Source organism: Chiloscyllium punctatum, chromosome 29 (genome assembly GCF_047496795.1).
Source record: "Chiloscyllium punctatum isolate Juve2018m chromosome 29, sChiPun1.3, whole genome shotgun sequence".
NCBI lineage: Eukaryota > Metazoa > Chordata > Chondrichthyes > Orectolobiformes > Hemiscylliidae > Chiloscyllium > Chiloscyllium punctatum.
In genome coordinates, this window is record NC_092767.1 from 75,240,450 (window position 1) to 75,268,349 (window position 27,900).

The 27,900-nt window shown below is 48.5% G+C and overlaps 1 protein-coding gene and 1 non-coding gene across 2 annotated transcripts in view; both read left to right on the forward strand.

The window, feature by feature from the left end:
- Positions 1-27,900, forward strand: part of numbl (NUMB like endocytic adaptor protein) — a 169,310-nt gene that overhangs the window by 8,986 nt on the left and 132,424 nt on the right. Inside the window, exon 4 of the mRNA XM_072549491.1 lies at positions 16,281-16,401. Coding sequence (XP_072405592.1) covers positions 16,281-16,401 — 121 coding nt within the window. The remainder of the gene's footprint in view (positions 1-16,280; positions 16,402-27,900) is intronic.
- On the forward strand, positions 14,972-15,044 carry trnat-agu (transfer RNA threonine (anticodon AGU)). Its single transcript has one exon. It is a non-coding gene; the product is annotated as a tRNA-Thr (tRNA).

Below are 27,900 nucleotides of genomic sequence, written 5' to 3' on the forward strand. Positions count from 1 at the left end.
TGCCGAAGCGCAACCCACCCATACTCCTACATTTACCCCTGACCTAACACGACAGGCAATTTAGCATGGCCAATTCACCTGACCTGCACATCTTTGGACTGTGGGAGGAAACCAGAGCAAACCCACACAGACACTGGGAGAATGTGCAAACTCCACACAGAGAGTCGCCTGAGGCAGGAATTGAACCCGGGTCCCTGGCGCTGTGAGGCAGCAGTGCTAACCACTGTGCCACCATGCCACCGTTTTCCTGAGCTTGGCCCATATCCCTCTAAATCTTTCCTACCCATGTACCTGTCCAAATGCCTTTTAAATGTTGCAATTGTACCAGTCTCCACCACTTCCTCTGGCAGCTCGTTCCATACACGGACCACCCTCTGGGTGAAAAAGTTACCCCTTAGATCCTTTTAAAATTTCCCCTCTCACCCTAAACCTATGCCCTCTAGCTCTGGATTCCCCCCACCCCAGGGAGAGTCTATTCACCCTATCCACGCCCCTCATGATTTTATAAACCTCTATAAGGTCACCCCTCAGCCTCGCACATGCTCCTTGTGTATTTACGTGGACTGGGTTGAGAGAAGGGTCTGTTTCCCACACTGTCTGACTCTCCATGTAAGCTCCCTGTGTGCAAATTGGCTGCCACCCTTCCTTGTGTTAAAACAGAAAGTAACAATAGCCTAAGTGATCGGTGAAATGTATTTCAGTGATGTGTGTTGAAGTTTAAGATCACGGGGGAGAAAGTGCCTCTCCATGCTGTTGTTTGCACATCTGGGTAATTAGTCCAGTGATATTACTCTCTGCTACCACGTCCTCCTGAGGATTCACATGATCTGATTCTGTGCAATGCAATTCTGTGTAATTCTATCTGACATCCTTTTCTGGTGACGCACGGTTCACTGGAGACTGTCATCAATCAGCGTCTTGTCCACAGATTGACCTTTGATGGTTTGTGCCTATTTACTGTAATCAGTCCGAAGAATAGGGATGGCATGCTCTCCCAAGGAACTCAGTCCGTGGACTGTGGATGATTCAGGAGGCTATAAGGCCTCCCTTCTTATCCCTGGTCTGTCTGCATTTAGGTCACCAGGAGGATAAAGGGAAATCGGCAAAAAGTTTCCCGAAATAACCCTTTGTGTCAGGGACGGGAAAGAAATACTTGAGGTCCATGGTCACATTCTCAGTGGGAGCTGCTGCCGCTGTTTTGTGTGAGAGAGTCTGAGAGGAGACGGGCCAGGACCGGCTGGGATTTCTGCTCCTGAGCGCCGCCTCGTAACCCAAGCTTGTGACTTTCTTTGGAAAATTCACATCGGCGATAAGAGCCATCGAGAAGGAGATTTACGGTCATTGACCAAATCAGAAAGGCAGACGCAGCGAGGAGTGTTTTTGATCAGTGAGTGGTGAGGATTCCAGACTGTCCCGCCCTAAAAGCCTGGTGGCTCAATAGTTGGAGTCAAGATTAGAGTGGTGCTGGAAAAGCAGAGCAGGTCAGGCAGCATCGGGAATTCCTCATGAAGGGCTTTTGCCCGAAACGTCGATTCTCCTGCTCCTCGGGTGCTGCCCGACCTGCTGTGCTATTCCAGTGCCACTCTAATCTTGACTCTAACCTGCAGCACCCACATCCGCCTGGCTCAGTGGTTAGCACTGCCCCATAGTGCTGGGGACCCAGGTTTGATTCCACCCTTGGGTGACTGACTGTCTGTATAGAGTTTGCATGTTCTCTCCATGTCTGTGTGGGTTTCCTCCCAAAGATGTGAAGGTTAGGTGGGTTGGCTGTGCTAAATTTACCAGAGCGTGCAGTTTTGGGTGGGTTGGCTGTGCTAAATTTACCAGAGCGTGCAGTTTTTGGTGGGTTGGCTGTGGGTAATGCAGGGTGACAGTGTAGGAGGCCAAGTCTAGATGGGATACTCTTTTGAGGTTCTGTCTGGACTGAATGGTCTGTTCCCACACTGTAAGGATTCGATGATTCTTTAAAAAGAAAGTGCAGGGAAGGCAAGTTCAAATGACCCTTCCGAGAGAGAGAATTGGATTGCTATCGGAAAAGGAACAGGATGCAGAGATATGGGAAGTCAGAGGGAAAATACCACCTGGTAAATTGCTCATACTCGGAGTCAGCCCAGGCATAATGGGCTGAATGGCCTCCTGTGTGACAACAGTTCTGTGAATTGGGTTCAACTGTAGTGCCTTCCAGAGTTAAGAGCTGACACAATCAGGTTCATAAGGAAGGACAGTGGTTTGGATCAGACACATTCAGCAATATTGTAACGAGGATGAACCTTTGGATAGGGTAAAGGCAGAGACAAATGCCCATGAGAGTAACTCACAACACAGTCTACCTCCAGGCTCCAGCATGGCAATCTGTGTTTGTCAAATGCTTCCCATTATAATTGTTCCCATTACAAATTCCCACCTATGTGTGTCTAATGAGGATTGCCAATCTAAACCTGTAATTACAGCCTCTTAGCAAGAGGAGGCACTATAACACCAGCTGGAAGAGGACCAGCTGTTTTTACATGAGTAATTTCCATTCCCAAATGTGGACAGAGGAGTTTATTCATTTCAAAATGAGGATGAATTTTCAACATGAGAATCAAGCCTGCTCATTGTTTGGGAGTTGGGGTTGGTTTCCCCATCCCCCCACCACAGCTCTTTATTTCCACCTCAGTCAGACTTGACTCCCTGGGGGTAAAACAAGGCGACCTTGAGTCCAATTGCCGTTCCCCTTAAATCCGTGTAAGTGAGCTGACAACACTGGGCACTATTGCCCCAGTTAAACTCCCCTGTCTCACTGCTGCAGCCTCACCAAAGCAGCAACGGCTTTCAGTTATAGTTATCTGGCTTGGTCTAATTAGCCCTTCTCTTCCCTCCTCCCTAAACTACACTCACACACTCTCACACACACACACACATACTCATAGACATATACACACTTACACTCACACACTCACACACAAACACATACTCATAGACATATGCATACTCACACGCACGCACTCACCCGCAGACACACACTCTCACACACATACACACTCTCACACACACAGACACATACTCATAGACATATACACACTCACGCACACACTCACACACACACACTCACACACAGACATATACTCATAGACATATGCACACACACACACACTCACACACAGACACATACTCATAGACATCTACACACTCACGCACACTCTCACACACACACACACAGACACATACTCATAGACATATACACACACACACTCACACACACAGATACATACTCATAGACATATACACACACAGACACATACTCATAGACATATACACACACACACAGACACATACTCATAGACATCTACACATTCACACACACTCTCACACGCACACACACTCTCACACACACAGACACATACTCATAGACATATACACACACAGACACAGACAACACACACACACATTCATAGACATATACACACACACAGACACACACTCACACACACAATCACATACTCATAGACACACACACACAGACACATACTCAGACATACACACACATATAATCATAGACATATACACACACACTCACACACACACACAACAGACACATAGACACATACTCATAGACATATATACACACACACAAACACAATAGACACTCATAGACACACACACAGTCACAGACACAAACACATACACACATACTGATAGACACACAAACATACAGACACAATATACACACGTACACACAGACATAATATACATACAGACACACACACACAGACAGACACAGAGACACACATACGCATAGACACAAGAATATATACACACACAGACATAATACACGAACACACAGACACACACACACAGACACATACACACATACAGGCACATACACCAACACACAGACACACACACACATACAGACACAATATACCAACACACAGACACACACACACAGACACACACATACACATACAGACACAATGCACTAACACACAGACACACACACAGACACATACAGACACAATACACGAACACACAGACACACACACACAGACACACACACACATACATACAGACACAATACACCAACACACAGACACATACACACGTAGACACAATACACCAACACACAGACACACACAGAGACAAATACACACATACAGACACAATACACCAACACACAGACACACAAACAGACACACAGAGACATACACAGAGACACACATATGAATAGACACAAAACATACACACGCACAGACATAATACACCAACACACAGACACACACACAGACAGACACAATTCACCGACAGACAGACAGACAGACAGACACACACACACACACACACACACACAGAGGCACACTGACGGACTCTCTCCCACCGACATAAAACCCTAGTCTATTGGAAGGTTTGACTTGGAGCAATACCTTGCTGAGGTCAACAAACTTCTGTGGTACAGTGGAAATGTCCTGCCTCTGAGCCAGCAAGCCCCCTGCTCCAGAGGGACACAAAAACATCTCTGAAACACTTGGTTAGAAAATGTGCCTAATAACAATGTCCTTTGGTCAGCAATCTTGGACGTGCTCAGAGGTGGCAGTGTTGCCTCTCTCTCAGTCAGTTGTAAAATGACAGATGACTGTGAGCGAGGTCACAGTAGATTTAATAGTTTTAATATTTTACTGTCTCGCCTGGATTTCTCGTTGTCATATATCCTGCCTCTAAACACTGATACACACGTACCTCCTGTCTCCGATTTCACCCCAAAGGTCCAATTCATTCAGCGCTGCCATACTCTGTTTGGGTCCCAGTCTGACAACACCTCCCTTGTAAAATCCTCACTCTTGTCTTTCAAATCGCTCTGTGGCCTTGTCTCCCTCCCCACCTCAGCTCCCTGAGCCCTCTTCCCCACCCCACCCCCCCCCCCCCCCTCCAATTCTGGCCTTCAAAGCCTCCTCTGATTTTAATCACTGCACCATTACCTTCATCAGCCTCGGCTCCTAACTCTGGGATTCCCTCCCTAAGCCTTCCAACTTACAGACACTTTTCAAAGTCGACATCTTTGACTAAGCGTTTGGGTGCCTGTCCCAATATCTCCTTCCATGGCACACCGTCAAGTTTTCATAGAGTCAGAGAGATGTACAGCACGGAAACAGACCCTTCGGTCCAACTCGTCCATGCCGACTAGATGTCCTAACCTAATCTAGTCCCATTTGCCAGTATTTGGCCCATGTCCCTCCAAACCCTTCCTATTCATATACCAATCCAGATGCCTTTTAAATGTTGTAATTGTACCAGCCTGCACCACTTCCTCTGGCAGCTCATTCCATACACGTACCACCCTCTGCGTGAAAAAGTTGCCCCTTAGGTCTCTTTTATATCTTTCCCCTCTCACCCTAAGCCTATGCTGTGTAGTTTTTGACTCCCCCACTCTGGGGAAAAGACCTTGTCTGTTCACCCTATCCACGCCCCTCTATAAACCTCTATAAGGTCTCCCCTCAGCCTCCAACACTCCAGGGAAAACAGCACCAGCTTCTTCACACTCTCCCTCTAGCTCAAACCCTCCAGCCCGGCAACATCCTTGTAAATGTATTCTGTACCTTTTCACATTTAACAATATCCACCCTGTAGCAGGGAGCCCAGAATTGAATGCTGCAATGGCCTGACCAATGTCCTAGTTCTGGATTAGTGGTGCTGGAAGAGCACAGCAGTTCAGGCAGCATCCCAGTAGCTTCGAAATTAATGTTTCAGGCAAAAGCCCTTCATCAGGAATAAAGGCAGTGAGCCTGAAGCGTGGAGAGATAAGCTAGAGGAGGGTGAGGGTGGGGAGAAAGTAGCATAGAGTACAATGGGTGAGTGGGGGAGGAGATGAAGGTGATAGGTCAAGGAGGAGAGGGTGGAGTGGATAGGTGGAAAAGAAGATAGGCAGGTCGGACAAGTCCAGACAAGTCAAGGAGACAGTTACTGAGCTGGAAGTTTAGAATGAGGGTGAGGTGGGGGAAGGGGAAATGAGGAAACGGTTGAAGTCTACATTGATGCCCTGGGGTTGAAGTGTTCCGAGGTGGAAGATGAGGCGTTCTTCCTCCAGGCGTCTGGTGGGCCTCCTTCACCGCCACTCCCTCACCACCAGACGCCTGGAGGAAGAACGCCTCATCTTCCGCCTCGGAACACTTCAACCCCAGGGCATCAATGTGGACTTCAACAGTTTCCTCATTTCCCCTTCCCCCACCTCACCCTCATTCTAAACTTCCAGCTCAGTAACTATCCCCATGACTTGTCTGGACTTGTCCGACCTGCCTATCTTCTTTTCCACCTATCCACTCCACCCTCTCCTCCTTGACCTATCACCTTCATCTCCTCCCCCACTCACCCATTGTACTCTATGCTACTTTCTCCCCACCCTCACCCTCCTCTAGCTTATCTCTCCACGCTTCAGGATCACTGCCTTTATTCCTGATGAAGTGCTTTTGCCTGAAACGTCGATTTCGAAGCTACTTGGATGCTGCCTGAACTGCTGTGCTCTTCCAGCACCACTAATCCAGAATCTGGTTTCCAGCATCTGCAGTCATTGTTTTTACCTCCTGACCAATGTCCTATACAGCCACAACATGATATCTCACTGACCAATAAAAACAAGTATACCAAAGACACTCTTCACTGTCCTGTCTACCTGCGACTCCACTTTCAAGGAACTATGAGCCTGAACTCTTAGTTCGGCAACGCTCCCCAGGACTTTACCATCAAGTGCGTAGGTCCTGCCCTGATTTACCTTTTCAAAATGCAACACCTCGCATCTATCTCCATCTGCCACTCCTCAGCCCATTGGCCCATCTGATGAACGTCCCCATTGTGCTCTGAGATAATCTTCTTGGCTGTCCAAGAATGTTGGTATAATCAAAAATCTTACAAACCATACCTCCTGCGTGCACATCCGAATCATTGACATAAATGATTGACAGCGTTGCTCTGACGTAGCTTGGGAGTGGCTCAAAGGCACCATCCAAATGCACATCGCAGTCAATGTCCACAGCCCAGTAATCAGACTGCATCCACCCGCCCCACCCTCCCCAGGGGTTTTGGATAAGCCTGCAGATAAACCACTACTTTCCCGTTTGGGAAAGGGGGATACAAAAGGAGCTCATTCCAGGTTGGGGTTTGCTGAAGTCAGTGCATTAGAAACCTCGATTATCCGAACGATTGATTATCCGAACAATCGATTGTCCGAACGAAACGGTATTTTATTCAGATAATCGATCGTTCAGACAGCCAGAGACAAGCGGTAATTTCTGAGTGCCAATTATTCGAACATTTCCCGGTTATCCAGTAATGCACGTCATATTGCTGCTAACACCATAACCAAATGTTGAGTTACCTCATGCCATTTTTACAGGACCTTGAGATCTTGTTCCGATAATCCAAAATTCGGATAATTGATGTTCCGATAATCGAGGTTCTACTGTAGATGTGGAGCTGGAAGAGCACAGCAGGTCTGACAGCATCCGAGGAGCAGGAATGTCAACGTTTGAGCTGGCAGTGTTGACTCTCCTGCCCCTCGGATGCTGTCTGACCTGTTGGATTCTTCCGGCTCCACATCTATTGACTCTCACTCCCGGCATCTGCAGCCCAGAAACCCCGGGACAGTTTTCAGGACCTGCGGTGGAGTCATGGGAATCGGGGTGAGATCTCCGTGGCTCCGGAAGTAGGGAGAGAGGGAGGTGAGGAGGCATGGAGAGATTGGAAAGCAGAGGCTGAGAATGGTGGGGGTGTCATTTGCAATGAGCGACAAATGATGGAATGAACTGCCAGAGGAAGTGGTGGAGGCCGGTACAACATTTAAGAGGCATCTGGATGGGTACATGAATAGGAAGGGTTTGGAGGGATATGGGCCAAGTGCTGGCAAATAGGACTAGGTTGGGTTGGGATATCCGGTCGGCATGGACGAGTTGGACCGAAGGGTCTGTTTCCGCGCTGTGCATCTCTCTGACTCTATTTCGGGTCTTTGAGTGACCACATTTGCAAAATAAAAAGCGCTTAGCTGGCTGTGAGATGCTTTGGGATGTTCTGAGATGCAGACAGGTGCAGTTTTTTTGTGTATTTTTACAAACACTGACAGCTTCGGTGACAAATCCATCACCAAATGTTGGGACAGGTGGGCTATGGAGGGATAGAGTCTGTGTCATTGCTGTCATGGACACATCGACAGGACTCCTGCTCACTCCCCAGCTGTCTTTTGTTCTGCTTCAAGTACCCAACGCCAAGTGGCATCTGGTGAAACAGGCACGTGCAATAACACAGAAACCCCTTGCAGTGTCACGGAGATTTGCAGTTTGCTGGGGACTGCACTTTTCAGCACCTGTTCTCTTTTTTTTTTCGGTCCACAGATGATTTCAGAACCAAATGGGGACTTTTTAAAAATTTGTATTTATTCATTCAAGGGATGGGTTTAGATTAAGAATCAACATTGCACTGGGTCTGGAGTTACACGTACGCCAGACCAGGTAAGGATGGCACCTTCCCCGTCCCTTCAAGGACATTTCTGAACTAAATGGTGACTTTCTTTTTCACAACTGACTCACGGTTATCATTAGACTCTTAATTCCAAATTGTTTTCTTTTTAAATCGATTTCAAAGTTTACCATCTACCGTGGTGGGATTTGAACCCAGGTCCCCACAGCATTGCCTGGGTCTGTGGATTAATATTCCTAATGAAGGGCTTTTGCCCAAAACATTGATTCTCCTGCTCCTCGGATGTTGCCTGACCTGCTGTGCTTTTCCAGCAACACACTTGTCGACTCTCTGGATTAATAGTCTAGGTTAGAGTGTTGCTGGAAAAGCAGGTCAGGCAGCATCCAAGGAGCAGGAGAATCGACGTTTCGGACCAGCGCCCTTCATCAGGAATGAGGCTGGGAGCCTCAGGATAAATGGGAGGGGGGTGGGGTTGGGGGCAAGGTAGCTGAGAGTGCAATAGATGAATGGAGGTGGGGGTAAAGGTGATAGGTCAGAGAGGAGGGTGGAGTCGATGGGTGGGAAGGAAGATTGACAGGTGGGACAGGTCATGAGGATGGTGCTGAGCTGGAAGGTTGGAACTGGGGTAAGATTGGGGGAGGGGAAATGAGGAAACTGGTGAAGTCAGACCTGCTGAGTTTCTCCAGCATTCTCCAAATATGAGTTGAATTAAGATACAGGTCAGCCATGATCTTGTTGGCAGGCGGTACAGACCTGGTGAAGTCCACATTGATGCCCTGGGGTTGGAGGGTTCCGAGGCAGAAGATGAGGCGTTCTTCCTCCAGGCGTCAGGTGGTGAGGGAGCAGCGATGGAGGAGGCCCAGGACCTGCATATCCTCGGCAGAGTGGGAGGGGGAGTTGAAATGTTCGGCCACGGGGCGGTGTGGTTGATTGGTGCGGGTTACCACCATACCATCACCTCCCCCCTACCCCCCCCCCCACCCAAGCCAGCATTTATTGTCAACCACAATGCTGTGGGTCTGGAGTCACATATAGGCCAGGCCAGGTGCAGATTTCACTTCCTTACAATGACATTAGCAAATCAGTCAGGTTTTTAACACAATTGACAGTGATTCCAACAGCTCAGTCTTTTTTTAGATTCCAGATTTTCATTAAATTTTACCATTATGGGCTGTACAGTGGCTCAGTGGTTAGCACTGCTGACTCACAGCGCCAGGGACCTGGGTTCGATTCCAGCCTCAGGCGACTGTCTGGGTGGAGTTTGCACATTCTCCCTGTGTCTGCGTGGGCTTCCTCCCACAGTCCAAAGATGCGCAGGTTAAGGTGGAATGGCCGTGCTAAATCGCCCCATAGTGTCCAGGGATGTGCAGGCCAGGTGGGTTAGCCATGGGAGACGCAGGGATAGGGTAGTGGGATGCTCTTCGGTGGGTCGGTGTGGACTTGATGGGCCGAATGGCCTGCTTCCACATTGACGGGATCCTATGATTTGCCGCAGTGGGATTCGAACTCACCAACCTCAGAACATTAAGCTGAGTTTCTGCGGCGCCTGCCCAGTGACGTTACCAGCACACTATCGCCTCCCACATCACATTTACATCACTCAGAGAAGGTTTAACAGACAAATGCCTGGGTTGGATTGGTTGGGAAAGGTTAGACAGGCTGGGTTTATACCCACTGGAGTGCAGAAAAACACAGGAAAAGGAGACATGTCAGATCCTGAGGGGACCTGACTGGGGGCAGGGGGTGGAGAGGCTGTCTCCTCTTATTTAGGAGAATTTAGGAGCGACGAGGGTGCAGTGGGAGGTCACCATTCCAAAATTAGGGTTCGCCCATTTATCACGGAAGTATGAAAAGGATGGTGTGTCTTTAGAACTCACTTGTCTCAAGACGCAATAAAATCATAGAGACACACAGCAAGGAAACAGACCCTTCGGTCCAACTCGTCCATGCTGACCAGATACCCTAAATTAATCTAGTCCCATTGCCAGCACTTGGCCCATATCCCTCTAAACCTTTCCTAATCATATACCCATCCAGATGCATTTTAAATGTTGTAATTGTATCAGTCTCCACCACTTCCTCTGGCAGCTCATTCCATACACGTACCACTGTGTGAAAATGTTACCTCTTAGGTGCTTTTTAAATCTTTCCCTTCTCACCCTAAACCTATGCCCCCCAGTTTCAGACTCCCCCTTCCCTGGGGAAAAGACCTTGTCTGTTCACCCTATCCATGCCCCTCATGATTTTATAAACCTCTATAAGGTCATCCCTCAGCCTCCAATGCTCCAGGGAAAATAACCCCAGTCTACTTAGTGTCTCCCTATCGGCCCATACCCTCCAACCCTGGCAACATCCTTCTAAACCATTTCTGAATCCTTTCAAGTTTCACAACATCCTTCCTACAGCAGGGAGACCAGAATTGCACACAGTATTCCAAAAGTGCCCTAACCAATGTCCTGTACAGCCACAACGTGACCTCCCAACTCCTGTACTCCATACTCTGACCATTAAAGGGGAACATACCAAACGCTGCCTTCACTGTGTTTTTGAGCTCAGGTCCTCTTGCAATGAAAGTGAACATACCTTCAGAATTGCTGCTACATCTGCCTGTCTGCTTTCACTAACTGGTGCACACAAACATCCTAGATTCTGTTGGACATCCACATTTCTAAATACATCACAGTTTAAATAATGCTCTTGCCATCTGATTATCACTCCAAGTGAAGAATGTCACATTTATTCGCAGTGTGCTGCATCTGCCATGTGTCTGCCCACTCACTCCACTTGAAGTCTTTTCACATCCCCTTCACAGCGTTCTCTGCCATCAGCCAACTTGGGAAACATTGCTGTCGATTCCCCCCGATCGGGTCACTTATTTATCTCATGGATAGCCAGTGCCCAAGCCCTGATTCCAAAACCTCTGGAATTGTAGAATTGCTGCGGTGTGGAAGCGGGCCATTCGGCCCATTAAACATCCCATCCACTTACCTTACTCCTGCAGCTAATCCGCATAACCCACACATCCCCTGGACAATTTCCCAGGGCCAATCCTCCCTCACCTGCACATCCGTGGACTGTGGGAGGAAACCCGCACAGACACGGGGAGAACGTGTAAACTCCACCCAGACAGTCACCCGAGGCCGGAATCGAACTCGGGTCCCTGGCGCTGTGAGGCAGCAGTGCTAACCACTGAGCCACCGTGCCGCCCCTGTGTCACAGCCTGACATACAGAGGAAGACACATTTATTCTCATTCTATTTCCTGTCTGTCAACTGATTCTTAATCCACGCCAATACACACAAAGAACAATATAGCACAGGAACAGGCCCTTCGGCCCTCCAACCCTTCCATACTGCAACTGTCTTCACTTACAGGCCATATGTCCCTATACCCTTCCTATCCATATATCTGTCCAGGTGCTTCTTGAATGCTGCTATTGTGTCTACTCCCACCACCTCCTCCAGGCACTCACCACCCTTTGTGTAAAACACTTAGCCCCTTGCACCTTGAACCTGTGTCCCCTGGTAATTGACCCCTCCAACCCTGAGAGAAAAGCCACATACTTTCCATTCTATCCATGCCATTCACAATCTTATAACTATCTAACAGATCAACCCTCAACCTCCTGCGTTCCAGTGAGAATAAACCTAGCCTATCCAACCTTTCCTCACAGCCAAAATCCCTCATACCAGGCAACGTCCCGGTAAACCTTTTCTGTACCCTCCCCAAAGCATCCACATCCTTCTGGTGGTGCGGTGACCAGCACTGTACACAATATTACCTACTAATCCCACGTGCTTTAATTTTGCTCACTGACTCTTATGAGGGATCTTATCAAAAGCTGCCTGAAGATCCAAATACACTGGTTCTCCCTTGCTGTTGTCTTTTTTTGTTGTAATAAATCCCATCTGGTTCACCAATGTGCTGTCGGGAAGGAAGTTCCTTCTGACCTGTGTGTGACTCCAGACCCGCAGCATTGTAGTCCCCTTGACGATGCCCACATCCCATGAAAGGTTGTAGAAACAACCCAGTGAGCTCAGACACTGTCGTTTCCAACTGACCTTCTAGGATAGAGTAAAGAGCTTGCATTTATGCCATTGGCTGGGCCAACACTTATTGCCCGTCTCTAATTGCCCCTTGAGAAGGTGGGGGTGAGCTGCTGCTTGATCCACTGCAGTCCATGTGCTGTGGGTTGACCCACAATGCCCTGAGGGAGGGAATTCCAGGAATCTGACCCAGTGACACTGAATGAAAGCTGATATATTTCCAAGTTGGGATGGTGAGGGGAACTTGCAGGGGGTGGTGTTCCCATGTATCTGCTGCCCTTGTCCTTCTAGATGGAAGGGGTCGTGGGTGTGGAAGGTGCTGCCTGAGGGACCTTTTGATATTTTACATGGGGAGTCCAGTTCAGTTTCTGGTCAATGGTAACTCCCAGCATGTTGACGGTGTGGAACTCGATAATACTAACACCATTGAATGTCAAGGGCGATGGTTGGATTTATCTTTTGTCAGAGATGATCATTGCTCTGCATTCACGGGGCTTGAATCTTAACTGGAAACCTAATTTGGAAAGTGCAGTTTTTTGTGATTAGCTAATCTGTGGTTTTAGTGAGAAATATTGACCCCGCAGTGAACTCAACCACAGCCAGTACAATCAAACTCTTCTGTCCAAACACAGGTCCTTAGTTTAAGATGTCTCGCAGACAGACAGCATTTCTGACAGTACAGCATTCCTGTAACTGTCGAGTCTGGAGTGGGGATTGAACCTAAAAACTGTGAAGGTCAGTGTACTCCCCATTGAGCCACAGCCTGTTCATGTGGATCAGTCACGTCAGAGTTGATTACCATGCCAGCCCAGCCTGTGACAATCCTGACTGTGATTAAAAAGGCTGGACCTTCCCTTCCAGCTGCAGTTGCTGTGCTGAAAGACTAAGTGAGTTTTGAACCAATCCCAAGTCCCATTAGAAATAATCTTTACTAATCCTTTTGGATTTATGACAGAAGTAAGCTCTATCAGGAATGCAGCGCATTAGTCTGGTAAGCAGTGCTTTGAAATGGATGTGCATACTAATGCTGGGACTGGCTCGTCCACACGCAGACTGCCAACGTTTAACGATCTGTCTCCAAAATTATTGCGTGGTTTACAAGGCTGTAAATGAAGGACTTGCATTTATAGGTGTGCTGACAGCTGCCCCCAGTCAATTAAGTCATGTTGCAACGTAGAAAATGTGGCAGCCAATTTACACAGAGCTAGCTGTGACAAACAGCGATATTGTATAAGGTCATGGCTGTGAAGAGGTTAATGTTCACGTGACAGACAGTGGAGACAGGGAGTCCTACTCCAACTTTCAGAGGGAGCGGACGGATTTGTACCAACTCCAGAAGGTCCCAGTCATGACGTCTTGCCAAATATAGTTTATTACTATCATGTAATAAACCTCTCGGTTACTGTAACTACCTACTACTCTTTAGACACTCTATATTGATGGATCCTATAAGACCATAAGATACTGGAACAGAATTAGGCCATTCAGCCCATTGAGTCCGCCCCACCAAACAGTCTTGGCTGATATGTTTCACAACCCCAATCTCCTGCCTTCTCCCCATCACCATTGATCCCTTTATTGATCAATAACGTATCTGTCTCCATTTTAAATATACTGAATAACTTGGCGTCCAAAGCCATCTGCGAGAATGAATTCTACAGATTCCCCACCCCCTGGCTGAAGAAATTCCTCCTCATCTCTGTTCGAAAGGGTTGTCCCTTTACCCTGAGGCTGTGCCCTCAGGTCTGACTGGGGGAACCATCTTCTCCATGTCCATTCCAACCCGGTCTCCCAGCATTCTGTCAGTCGGATCTCACCCGATTATCCTTCTAAACTCCCAACAAGTACAGACCCAGAGTCCTCAATCACAACTCATATGACAAGCCCTTCATCCCCGGGGTCATTCTTGTAAACCTCGTCTGGACCCCCTCCAACTCCAGCACATCCTTCCATAGGCACCGGGCCCAAAACTGCTCACAATATTCCAAGTGCAGTCTGACTAGAGCCTTATACAGCCTCAGCACCTCATCCCTGCTCTTGTACTCTAGCCCTCACGAAATGAAAGCTCACATTGCATTCGCCTTCCCAAATGCCAATGGAACCATGCATATTAACCTGAAGTGAATCCTGATCTACGACCCCCAAGTTCCTTTGAGTTTTGGTCTTCCTCATTTACCAAATAGTCACCACCTCCTACAAAGTGCACAACCTCGCACTTTCCCACATTGTACTCCATCTGCCACTTCTTTGCCCACTCTCCCACCTGTCCAAGTCCTCCTGCAGCCTCCCCACTTCCTCAACACTACCTGTCCCTCCACCTATTCCTGTGTCATCTGCAAACCTAGTGACAATGCCCTCAGTTCCTCCGTCCAGATGGTAAAGGTATAACGCGAACAGTGGTGGTCCCAACACTGATCCACTAGTCACCGGCTGCCATCCTGAAACAGACCCCTTTATCCCCACTCTCTGAGATTCAACTTTCGCCAGGCCCCATGGCTCAGCGGTTAGTGCACTGGTCTAGTAAACCAGAGGTCGTGTGTTCAAATCTCACTGGGGCCTCTTTGTATTTAGCCCTGTTGCCAGCCCCCACTTAGTTTCAACACTGGTCATTGTCGAGATTTGGGTGTGAGACTGAGGTGTACAATGTCCAAATCACCCAACACCATGTTATAGTCCAACCGGCTTATTATGGTTACAGCGTGGTGCTAATAACGCCAAGGTCATGGGTTCAAACCCCACACTGACCAGGTGTAGTGCTGGGGTGGGTAAGCCACTGATGTTTGCAGTGCCGTGTCAGGGTTGTTGCTTTTTGGGCAGCACGGTGGCTCAATGGTTAACACTGCTGCCTCACAGTGCCAGGGTCCCAGGTTCGATTCCAGCCTCGGGTGACTGTCTGTGTGGAGTATGCACATTCTCCCTGTGCCTTGTGTGTTCCCTCTGGGTGCTCCGGTTTCCTCCCACAGTCCAAAGATGTGCAGGTCAGGTGAATCGGCCATGCTGAATTACCCATAGTGTTAGGTGCATTAGTCAGAGGGAAATGGGTCTGGATTGGTTACTGTCCGGAGGGTTGGTGTGGACTTGCTGGGCCGGGGGGGCCTGTTTCCACACTGTAGGGAATCTAATCTAAAGAGTTGACACCCAGGGCAGATGGGGAATGCCGTTCCCAGTTGCTAGGCAGAATAAGAAGGTGCAACGTCCAGGTTTGGTTGGGATTGAGTTGGCTGATCTCTGTGAGGACATCACCGGAACACCAGCTGCATGTCACTCTATCGGCAAAGTGAAAATTTCCAATCCTGACCCGTGTTGTCATGGCGAAAGGCACCTATCAGGTTGGGGGCATGGTGGTGTTGGCTTCTGTAGTTGAATAGTAGGCTGCATCAGCACCCCCAACAGCCCAGCATGCTCTCACATGTAGAACATGACTAAATCAGGGAGTTACAAACCAAACTGTCTTCATTCCTCGTGTAAGTAATTCATTAATATTCACCATTATTGTTATTAGTGGTAACTTCATGTAAGGTGCTTCTATAGGTAATGAATTACCAATCTCATTGAGGGGGGAGGCTTGGGGGAAGGTTTTGGAGGTCAATAAGAACATGTCTAGACCCTTCCCCTGCCTCTATCTCTGTCACGAGCCTCATTAGGAATGAGGTGAGAATCTGGGTTGGTAAGGGCGATGACGGGGATGGGTGGGAGATGGAGAGAGGGCAAACTGAAGGGGGGAGGGGGGAGAGGGGTAAGATGGGAGAAGTGAGAGAGACAAGAAACAACCCAGCTTTTTCTTCTCAAATTTAGGCTCTGGTTTTAACGCTGCCGTCTCCAGCCAGGGGAACAGGGGGTATGGAAACCCAAACGCCAGGCAATCGTCATCAATATCCCAATACGATCGGGCAAGAGGATGCAGCCATGCAGTCGGGTAAGATGGCACCACGGAAAGATGGCACTGCTGTACATTGGCACCACGGTACAATGGCACCACGGTACAATGGCACTGTGCTTTGATGGCACTGTGGTAAGATGGCACTGTGGTATGATGGCATTGCATATACACACATGCTCGGTATGGCCAGTCTCTTCACAAAACACATGCACACCCTCATGACCTCTGTCACCTCTCGAGACCTACACACCCCTGAAACCTCCCACCTCTCCCAGTCCGGCCTCTACACTGGATCCAGGAAGATCCTCAGGCAGCGCCTTCCAAACCCACGACCACTTCCATCTAGAAGGTCAAGGGCAGCAGATACATGGGAACACCACCCCCTGCAAGATCCCCTCCCACTCCCTTGCTGTCCTGACTTGGAAATATATCACCATTCTTTCAGTGTCACTGAGTCAAACTCCTGGATCTCTGTCCCTAACAGCATTGTGGATCTGCCTATCACACACAGACTGCAGCAGTTCAAGAGGGCAGCCCAGGCCCACCTTCTACAGGGGCAGTTAGGGATGAGCAATAAATACTAGTCCAGCCAGTGACACCCACCTCCCATGAGAGAATAAAAGAAAACATGGTATGTGCTGCCTTTGTCCTTCTAGATGGTGGGGGTAGTGGGTTGGAAAGGTGTCAGAAACCTGATACAGAGGTGCAGGTAGCAGGGTTTCAGAAATCCTCATGACCTCAGTTGCATTAGCCCTGGGTCTGCAATTCACTGTCTAAAGCCGGTCCAATTGCCGCCGGCAGATCAATATATTCAGGAGGGCAAAGGGCTCGTTGAGGGAATCACTCCAGTGATTTAGAGCATTTTCTCAGGCAGTCATTTTTGATCGTGTGCAATTTATCCACAAGGTGGAGCTCTGTTACCTCAGGGGACCCCCTTCTGCCCTGTCCAGTCCCACTGGAGGGTCAGCGCTGAGGGAGTGCCGCACTGTCGGACAGTCAGTGCTGAGGGAGTGCTGCACTGTCAGAGGGTTAGCTCTGAGGGAGTGCTGCACTGTCGGAGGATCAGCGCTGAGGGAGTGCCGCACTGTCAGAGGGTCAGTGCTGAGGGTGTGCCGCACTGTTTAGAGGGTCAGTGCTGAGGGAAAGCCGCACTGTCGGACAGTCAGTGCTGAGGGAGTGCTGCACTGTCAGAGGGTTTGCTCTGAGGGAGTGCTGCACTGTCGGACGATCAGCGCTGAGGGAGTGCCGCTCTGTCAGAGGATCAGTGCTGCGGGAATGCCGCACTGTTTGGATGGTCAGTGCTGAGGGAATGCCGCACTGTCGGAGGGTAAGTGCTGAGGGAGCACCGCACTGTCAGAGGGTCACTGCTGAGGGAGCACCACACTGTTGGAGGGTCAGTGCTGAGGGAGTGCTGCACTGGCAGAGGGTAAGCAGTGAGGGAGTGCTGCACTGTCAGAAGGTCAGTGCTGACGGAGTGCCACGCTGTTGGAGGGTCAGTGCTGAGGGAGCACCGCACTGTCAGAGGGTCAGTGATGAGGGAGCACCGCACTGTTGGAGGGTCAGCGCTGAGGGAGTGCTGCACTATCGGAGGGTCAGTGCAGTGGGAGGGCCACACTGTCAGATGGTCAGTGTGGAGGGAGAGCCGCACTGTCGGAGGGTCAGTGCTGAGGGAGTGCCACACTGGTGGAGGGTCAGTGCTGAGGGAGTGCCACACTGTTGAAGGGTCAGTACTGAGGGAGCGCCGCACTGTCGGAAGATCAGTGCTGAGGAAGCGTTGCACTGTCGGAGGGTCAGTGCTGAGGGAGCACCGCACTGTCAGAGGGTCAGTACTGAAGGAGCACCGCACTGTCGGAGGGTCAGTGCTGAGGGAGTGCCGCACTGTCGGAGGGTCAGTGCTGAGGGAGTGCTGTACTGTTTGGAGGGTCGGTGCTGAGGGAGCGCTGCACTGTCGGAGCGTCAGTGCTGAGGGAGCGCCATACTGTCAGAGGTCAATGCTGAGGGAGGGCCACACTGTCAGATGGTCAGTGTGGAGGGAGCGCCGCACTGTCGGAGGGTCAGTGCTGAGGGAGTGCCACACTGTCGGAGGATCAGTACTGAGGGAGCGTTGCACTGTTGGAGGGTCAGTGCTGAGGGAGTGCCGCACTGTCGGAGGATCTGTGCTGAGGGAGCGCCGCACTGTCGGACGGTCAGTGTGAGGGAGTGCCGCACTGTCGGAGGGTCAGTGCTGAGAGAGTGCCACACTGTCGGAGGGTCAGTGCTGAGGGAGTGTAGGTACAGAACGTTATTCATAAATCTGACCCAGCGACACTGAGGGAACGGCGATGTACATTCAAGTCAGGATGGTGAGTGAAGGGGAACCTGCAGGAGGTGGTGTTCCCATGTATCTGCTGCCCTGTCGCTGTAGGTAGTGGGTTGGAAAGGTGCCAGGAACCTGATGCTAAGATGCTGGTAGCAGGGTTTCAGAAATCCTCATGACCTCTGTTTTGAGTAAAACGGCACAGGATCTCTCCCTGGTGCCTAGGGAGGGGCCAATATGGACCGATAGCGAGGTGACCCCTCCAAAATTACATGGTTGCTTGTGGAAGTTTCCTGTGTGTAAAATGGTTGCCATGTTTCGAACACGGCAGGAGGGACCGAGCACCTGAGGAAGGGCCACATGAGCAGTGACAGAATCCTGAGGAATTCTATAAACCCTGCCTGAGCTCTGATGTCCCGTGAGACTCCTGTATCTCCAGCAGCATCATGGGAGATGATGTAAAGACAAGTGGGGGGGGGGAATGGTGGGAGGGGGGGTGGTCCTGGATTAGGAAAACTGTGCAGAACACTGACAAATAGAAACCTACACCCTTCCAGGGAGGCAGACAGGAAAGGGAGGTTGTTGTGGAACTCAATATATTACGATTACAGAACAAATGCATTCCCCATCTGCTGACTGAAACGATTGATTTCGCTGCCTGTTATAAAAAGGACTGCGATCCTGGGAAATGAACCGACTAATGGTCCTACTCCCAGCCTCAACCCCCCTTCAGAAGCTGATCTCAGTTGACCCTGAAATAACCCTGATCTTGTTCCTCCCCGTGCATGCCTGGCTGGGTGAAAGGGATGCAGGTAGCTACCTAACACAGGCTGTAAACACACATCCAGTTATTAAAAGGGCCCCATCGGGAAGTCTGTCATTCGTTGGCCACAGAAAGGTCTGGCTGAGGTATCTCTGGGGTTATGTGTAGAGTTGGAGGGATTATGTGTGGAGTGGTTGGAGTCCCCCCCCTCCCTAGAGGGCATTGGATGGATATTTTTGTGACAATCAACTTTAATTCCAGATTTGTTTTTATGTGAATTCATGTCCCATTACCTGCCACGGTGGGATTCAAACACACACTCCCCAGAACGTAAACCTTGGGGGCTTCTGCATTAAAGCCTAACATTTCAAGAAGGCAGCTCCCCACTGCCTCCCAGGGGACTAGTTGGCTTTTGGCCAGAACATTAGCTTGAATAACACTGCGCCATCTTGGATGCAGAGGTACCCAGGTACAACAACAACTTAGGTACAACGTTATTAAGAGAAATGGGAGTTAAAAGGGTAAGCATTACTTCGTAGATTGGTAGAGAAATAAAGAAATAAGGTCAACGTTAATATTAAAGTCTTTCAGAGTTAAAAGTAAGAGAATAAAGGATTAAGGGTTTACAAAATCATGAGGGGCATGGATAGGGTAAATAGGCAAAGTCTTTTCCCTGGGATGGGGGAGTCCAGAACTAGAGGGCATAGGTTTAGGGTGAGAGGGGAAAGATATAAAAGAGACCTAAGGGGCAACCTTTTCACACAGAGGGTTGTACATGGATGGAATAAGCTACCAGAGGATGTGGTGGAGGCTGGTACAATTGCAACATTTAAGAGGCATTTGGATGGGTATATGAATAGGAAGGGTTTGGAGGGATATGGGCCGGGTGCTGGCAGGTGGGACTAGATTGGGTTGGGATATCTGGTCGGCATGGACGGGTTGGACAGAAGGATCTGTTTCCATGCTGTACATCCATGCTGTACGACCCTATTAACAAGTCGGTTCATGTGAGACATTTTATGATTAATTAAATGGAGAAATAGTGTAAAAGAGAATGGCACTAAGGTATGACGCTCATTCAGACAGTCAGTGCCAGTACAGTGGTCAAGGTTAGAGTGGGGCTGGAAAAGCACAGCAGGTCAGGCAGCATCCGAGGAGCAGGAAATTCAACCTTTCGGGCAAAAGCCCTTCATCAGGAATGAGGCAGGGAGCCTCCAAATGGAGAGATAAATGTCAGTGCAGTGCTCTGAAATGGTCTCCTTGTGCGGCACCAACAATACTGCGATTCCGGTTAGGATCAGGAACGTCCTGCCTGACAGAGTGGCAGAGGCAGCTTCAATCCCAGAGGGAACTGCAGGTATTTACCGAGTCAACCAGTTCAGACACACCGTCTGGAGCGGGCGCCACTCAAAGCCGGTCCATTGCCCAGGTTAATACAAATTAAATTGGAGGCCATTCTTTCAGGACAGAGATGAGCAGCACTTTCACTCTGAGGGGTGTGTGTGACTTTAAAACTCTCTGTCTCCCTACATTGTGTGTGTGTGTGTGTGTGTGTGTCTGTGTGTGTGTCTCCAGACCCGCCAGACCCTAATTCTCAGACTCTGCCCCTAGTTCTGGAATCCCCACACATTTGTCTTCATCGATCCTGTGTCTTCCTGTTAATATCTTGACGATTTTGATCAGATCACCCCTTAACCTTCTGCATTCCAGAGAAAAATAGGCCACTCTTGTATAATGTCTCCTCATAACTTAACCCTTGAAGTCCAGGTATCATTCTTGTAATGATGGTATTGAATGGGGGAGCAGATTCAAGGGGCTGAATGGCCTACTGCTACTTGTATTTCACATGTTCACACTCAAAACAAGAATCTTCCAGTCCTAATATGGCTCAAAATCAAAATTGGTCTAATTTATATTTACATGAAACATTTTGCCGTATTGAAAGGTGCTATATTAATGCAACTTCTTATTGTTGTAATCCCATGCTGGGGGGAGGAGGCAGACGTGTATTTAGGTCTGATTTCCACCCCATGAGAGAATTGAAATTGAGATTCTTATTGATGTCATGAGCATGTCAGTGATCCATGAATAATTTAACGTGATGAGCAGTTGCAGTACACTCAATGGCTGCGGTTTTCCCAAGGGAGTCAACTTCCAAATCTTTCAGAAAGGGGAAAATCCAGCCCCTCTCAACTCTCACAACAAGGACCACAAACCAGCCCCCTCCTCCACCCCAAACAAAGCGCCAAAGCTAAAACGTTCTTATGAATTTAGTCACTTGTAAAAATGCACGTTCCATTTCACAGCATCACAGAGTGCCCACAGGAGACCCTTCCACCTGGTGTGTCCATCCCAGCTCTCAGGCCAAGCGGTTCGCTCACTGCCTCTCCCCGTAATCCTGCAAACATTCCCTTTCCAGACAGAGGGAGCTCTTGGGGCAGTGCCCCTACCTCTGAGGCAGGAGGACCGGCTTTGAGTGGCGCCCGCTCCAGACGGTGTGTCTGAACTGGTTGACTCGGTAAATACCTGCAGTTCCCTCTGGGATTGAAGCTGCCCTCTCCCACTCTGTCAGGCAGAACGTTCCTGATCCTAACCGGAATCGCAGTATTGTTGGTGCCGCACAAGGAGACCATTTCAGAGCACTGCACTGACATTTATCTCTCCATTTGGAGGCTCCCTGCCTCATTCCTGATGAAGGGCTTTTGCCCAAAAGGTTGAATTTCCTGCTCCTCGGATGCTGCCTGACCTGCTGTGCTTTTCCAGCCCCACTCTAACCTTGACCACTGTACTGGCACTGACTGTCTGAATGAGTGCCATTCTCTTTTACACTATTTCTCCATTTAATTAATCTTCCAATGTCTCACTTGAACCCACCTGTTAAAGTTTTAACTTATTCTTTTATTCTCTAAACTCTGAAAGAATTTAACGTTGACCTTATTTCTTTACTTCCCTACTATTCTATGAAGTAATGCTTAACTTTTTAACTCCTGTTTCTCTTACTAACTTTGTACCTCAGTTGGTTTTGTACCTGGGTATCTTTGTACCTAAGATGGTGCAATTTATCCCAGCTAATGTGCTGGGGACCCAGGTTTGAATCCCACCACGGCAGATAGTGGAATTTGAATTCAATGATAAAAAAATCTGGAATTAAAAGTCAAAACCCTATCTGGTTTGGAGAGGCAGAACAGGCTGGGGCTGTTTTCCCTGGAGCGTCAGAGGCTCAGGCATGACCTTATAGAGGTTTATAAAATTATGAGGGGCATGGATAGGGTAAATAGACAAGGTCTTTACTCTGGGGTAGGGGAGTACAGAAATAGAGGGCATAGGTCTAGGGTGAGAGGGGAAAGATATGAAAGAGACCTAAGGGGCAACATTTTCACACAGAGGGTGGTACGTGTATGGAATGAGCTGCCAGAGGAAGTGGTGGAGGCTGGTACAATTGTAACATTTAAGAGGCATTTGGATGGGTATACGAATAGGAAGGGTTTGGAGGGATATGGGCCGGGTGCTGGCTGGTGGGACTAGATTGGGTTGGAATAGCTGGTCGGCATGGACGGGTTGGTCTGAAGGGTCTGTTTCCGTGCTGTACATCTCTGTGACTCTATGGTTCACTAATGCCTTTAGGGAAGGAAACTGGGCCATCCTTACCCAGTCTGGCCTACATGTGACTGCACGCCCACAGCAATGTGATTGGCTCTTAGTTACCCTCTGGGCAATTAGGAATGGATATGTTGCTGCCTGGCCAATGATGCCCTCATCCCATGAATGAATAAATAAAAAACGTATGGCACCATAAACACTTTCTCTGTACTCCTGTACTTGAGGACACATTACAGCAGAACCAGCATCCTTCCAGGCAGAGCATTCCAGATCTGAAGCAGTCGCTTCCTCTCTAACCTCACATTTGTTTCTTTTGAAATCAATTCGAATCCACGTCCTCTTGATCTTTTCGCGTGTGTTGGGGTTTGCCGAGGGGGTGCTTCACTCCCTCTTTGCTATGTCCAGACTCCTCGTGATTCTGATCTTTCTCAGACTTCCTCTCAGCCTTGATTCCACCCTTGGGGTGACTGCCTGTGTGGAGTTTGCACATTCTCCCCGTGTCTGCGTGGGTCTCCTCTGGGTGCTCCAGTTTCCTCCCGCAGTCCAAAGATGTGCAGATTAGGGTGAATTGGCCGTGGAAAATTGCCCATCATGTCCATGGATATGTAGGTTAGGTGCATCGGTCAGAGGGAAAATATATGATAATAAGGTTGGGGAATGGGTCTGGATGGATTACTCTTCGGAGTGTTAGTGTGGACGTGTTGGGCCGAAGGGCCTGTTTCCACACTTTAGGGGTTCTATGACTTCTGTCAGGAAGCCAATCCAATCTCCTCCAGTCTGTTCACTGACGTTCCTTGTCAATGGAACCAGCGTCATGAATCTTTTCTGCTGTCACGCCTTCAAGTCCTTGCTAAATATCAAAAGTCACACAACACCAGGTTATAATCCAACAGGTTTATGTAAAATCGCGGCGTTCTGAAAGCTTGTGATTTTAAGTAAACCTGTTGGACTATAACCTGGTGTCGTGTGACCTCTGACCTTGCCTACCCCAGTCCAACACCGGCACGTCCACACCACTCCTAAAATGTGGTGCGCAGAACTGCACCCTAGTAACTCCAGCAAAGCTAAACCAGTCGCTTTCACAGGCTTACTGTCGTTTCCCTGCTTTTACAATTCATAGAACATAGCAAAGTACAACGCAGAACAGGCCCTTTGGCCCACGATGTTGTGCCGAGATTTAATCCTAATGTAAAATATTGTAACTTAACCTACGCACCCCTCAACTTCACTGCTATCCATGTGTATGTCCAGCAGTTGTTTAAGTGTCTATAACGACTCTGCTTCCACCACCAGCACTGGGAACGCATTCCATGCATTCACAACTCTGTTCCATGCCCTGATCACAGTGCTGTCTGTTTTATTACTCACTCTGTTCACACCTCAGTGATTTAACCGCATATAGCCCAAGGTATGTCTGCTCCTGCACCCAGTTTACAGTCATGCACTTTAGTTTGTATCTTTGCTCTCTCTCCCACAACCAACCATTTCACTCTTCTCTGGATTAGAGTCATCCAGCACAGAAACAGACCCTTCAGCCCAACCGGTCCATGCCAACCACAATCCCAAACTAAAGTAGTCCCACCTGCCTGCTTCTGGCCCATACCCCTCCAAACCTTTCCCTATTCATATCCTTGTCCAAATGTCTTTTAAACATTGCCACTGGACCCACTGCTTCCTCTGGAAGTGCGTTCCACACGCCATCCTCTCTCCATGTAAAGAAAATTGCCCCTCATGTCTTGTTTAAACCTTTCTCCTTAAAAATGTTCCCCCTAGTCTTGAAATCCCCCACCCTAGGGAAAAGACACCTGCCAAACACCTTATCTATACCCCTCATTATTTTATAAACCGCTATAAAGTCACCCCTCAACCTCTTATACTCCAGTGTAAACAAATCCCAACCTATCCAACTTCTCCTTATAACTCCAACCCTTTGATTTCCAGCATCATCCTGGTAATTATTTTTCTGAACCCCCTCCAGCTTAATAATCTCCTTCTTACAACTGGGTGACCAGAACTGGACACAGTACTCCAGACGAGGCCTCACCAATGTCCTGTACGACCCCCAACGTCACACCCTAACTCCTTTACTTAAAAGATCTCAGCAATGAAGGCAAGCGTGCTAAACACCTTCTTAACCACCCTGTGTTGCAACCTGCAAAGAACTGTGTACCTGAACCTCCCAGTCTGTCTGTTCTATGACACCACTGAACTAAATGACATTTGACCTGCCACTGTCCATTCATTCCATCAACCTGTCTCTGTCCTTTTGTGGTTCCACCCCACCCTCCTCTCCATTCACAATGTCTCCAAGTTCTGCATTATCTGCAAGCTTTGACATTGTGCTCTTTTCCCCAAAGTCTAGATCATTTCTACATTTTGAGCAGAGTAAAGGTTCTGATAGCAATCCTCTGATATCACATTCCCTTTCCCATTCCAAAAACATTTCCAGTAATTATGACCCACTTTTTCTCTGTCACTCAGCTAACTTTGTGTCCAAGTTTGTAAACGTCCCCTTTATTCCATTTTGCTGACAAGTCTGTTGTATAGTGCTGTATCAAATGCCTTCTGGAAGTCCGTGTACATCACGTCAACGGTGTTACCCTCCTCAATCTCCCTGCTACCCCTACAAAGAAAACTTCAGCAAGATGCTTGCGCTAGATACCAGATACCATAGAAAGCATGCGATCTGGATGGATCGCTGTTTGGTACGATAACAGCTCTGCCCAGGACTGCAAGAAACCACAGAGAGTCATGAACACAGCTCAGTCCAACACGGAAACTAGCCTCCCTTCCACTGACTCCACCTATACTTCCCACTGCCTCGGGAAAGTGACCTGCATCATCAAAGAGACCCCTCCCACCCCAGTTATACTCTCTTCCACCCCCTTCCATTGGACGTAAGTTAGAAAAGTTTGAGTACATGTACAAACAGATTCAAGAACAGCTTCTTCCCTGCTGTTATCAGACTTTTGAACCGACCTCTTTAACGTTAATTCTGATCTTTCTCTGCACCTTCTCCGCCACTATAACACTGTATTCTTCACTGTAAACAACAGATGCTGGAGATCACGGCGAGTCAGGCAGCATCCATAGCGACAGAGCAAGCTAATATTTCAAGCACTGTGTACTACACTCTGTTTTGCTAGCCTGGTGCACTCTGTATGGGTTGACCTGTCTGTAAAAGCACGCTAAACAGCACTTTTCACTGTACCTTGGTACAAATGACAACAATAAATCGATCTGTTAAACACAACTTGTCCTTCACTAATCCATAAGGTAAAAACAATGACTGCAGATGCTGAAAACCAAATACTGGATTAGTGGTGCTGGAAGAGCACAGCAGTTCAGGCAGCATCCAACGAGCAGCGAAATCGACATTTCGGGCAAAAGCCCTTCTTTATTCCTGATGAAGGGCTTTTGCCCAAAACGTCGATTTCGCTGCTCGTTGGATGCTGCCTGAACTGCTGTGCTCTTCCAGCACCACTAATCCAGTACTTCACTAATCCATGTTGGCCTTCCTTAAATAACCAAAATCTAGCAAAAATGATTCCTGTCCCAAATTATTGTTTCAATCAGCTTCCCAGGAGCTGTAGTTGCTGGGCCAATCTTCACCTGTTTTTTGAACATTTGGAATTCTTCACTCTCTGGCACCATCCAATTCTAAAAAAATCTACAGGAGAATTGTGTCAAACATCCTCACACTGCCTTTCCACCCTTGTCATCCTTATCTAATCTGGTCCCAGTGCTTTACCAACTCTTAACTTCAGACAGTCCATCCAAAATCATTTCCTGATCAAATGTAAACCCTTCAAGCGTCTGAAACATCCCCGCTCCTCCCCCCCCCCCCCCCCCCCCCCGTCCCACCCCCCCACCGTTCCACCATGACCTACAGTCCTTGATACAGACAGATACAAAACATTCATTTACTACCTCAGCCAGGCTCCCCCACCCCCATGTTTAAATCCTGATATTAATTTCTAATTGGCCTGGCTACTCCTTTTACTATGTCCATTCCCTTTTATCTTAAATGCCAGCCCCTTTTAATGCACTCTCTTTGCTCTTTCCTCTTGCTTGATTGGATTACTTACAGTGTGGAAACAGGCCCTTCGGCCCAACAAGTCTGTTTCCGTGCTGTATAACTCCATGACTCGAAAGACAATGAGTTCGATCAGATGCTTCTCCAAGGCCCTGCCTGCTTTCTTGCGTAAAGGTAAAAGATCCCACAGTATGATCCGAAGCAGAGGAGAGTTTCTTCCTAATGTCTGGCTAATACTTATCCTTTAACTGTAAGACCAAAGGAACAGAAGTAGGCCATTCAGCCCATCAAGTCTGCTCTGCCATTCTGTGCTGATTTGATAATCCTCAACTCCACTTTCCTGCCTTTTCCCCCATAGCCCTCGATTCCCTTCCTGATTAAAACTCTGTCTGTCTGAGTCGTGAATATACTGAATGACCCAGCCTCAACTGCTCCCTGCAGTAAAGAATTCCACAGATTCACTCCCCTCAGATAAGAAATTCCCCCTCATCTCCATCTTAGATGGGCGACCTCATGTGTTGAGATTCTGTTCTCTGGTCCACAGGGGAAAACAAGACCTCTCCATGTCTATCCTGTCAAATTGCCTAGGAATCTTATTTGTTTCAGTCAGATTACCTCTCAATCCTATATATTCCAGACCCAATTTGTTTAACCTTCTCCCGTCTCTTTGGGCTGTATCCCCAATTATCATTTACTCCTTCTCCCCTCCCCCCACCCTATCTTCCACATATAAGCCAACACTGTCCGAGCTACAAAACCAGAAATTGCAGTTTTGAGGAAGGGTCACTGGACCCTAAATGTTATCCCTCTCTTCACACATTCTGGTCTCCTTCCTATCGG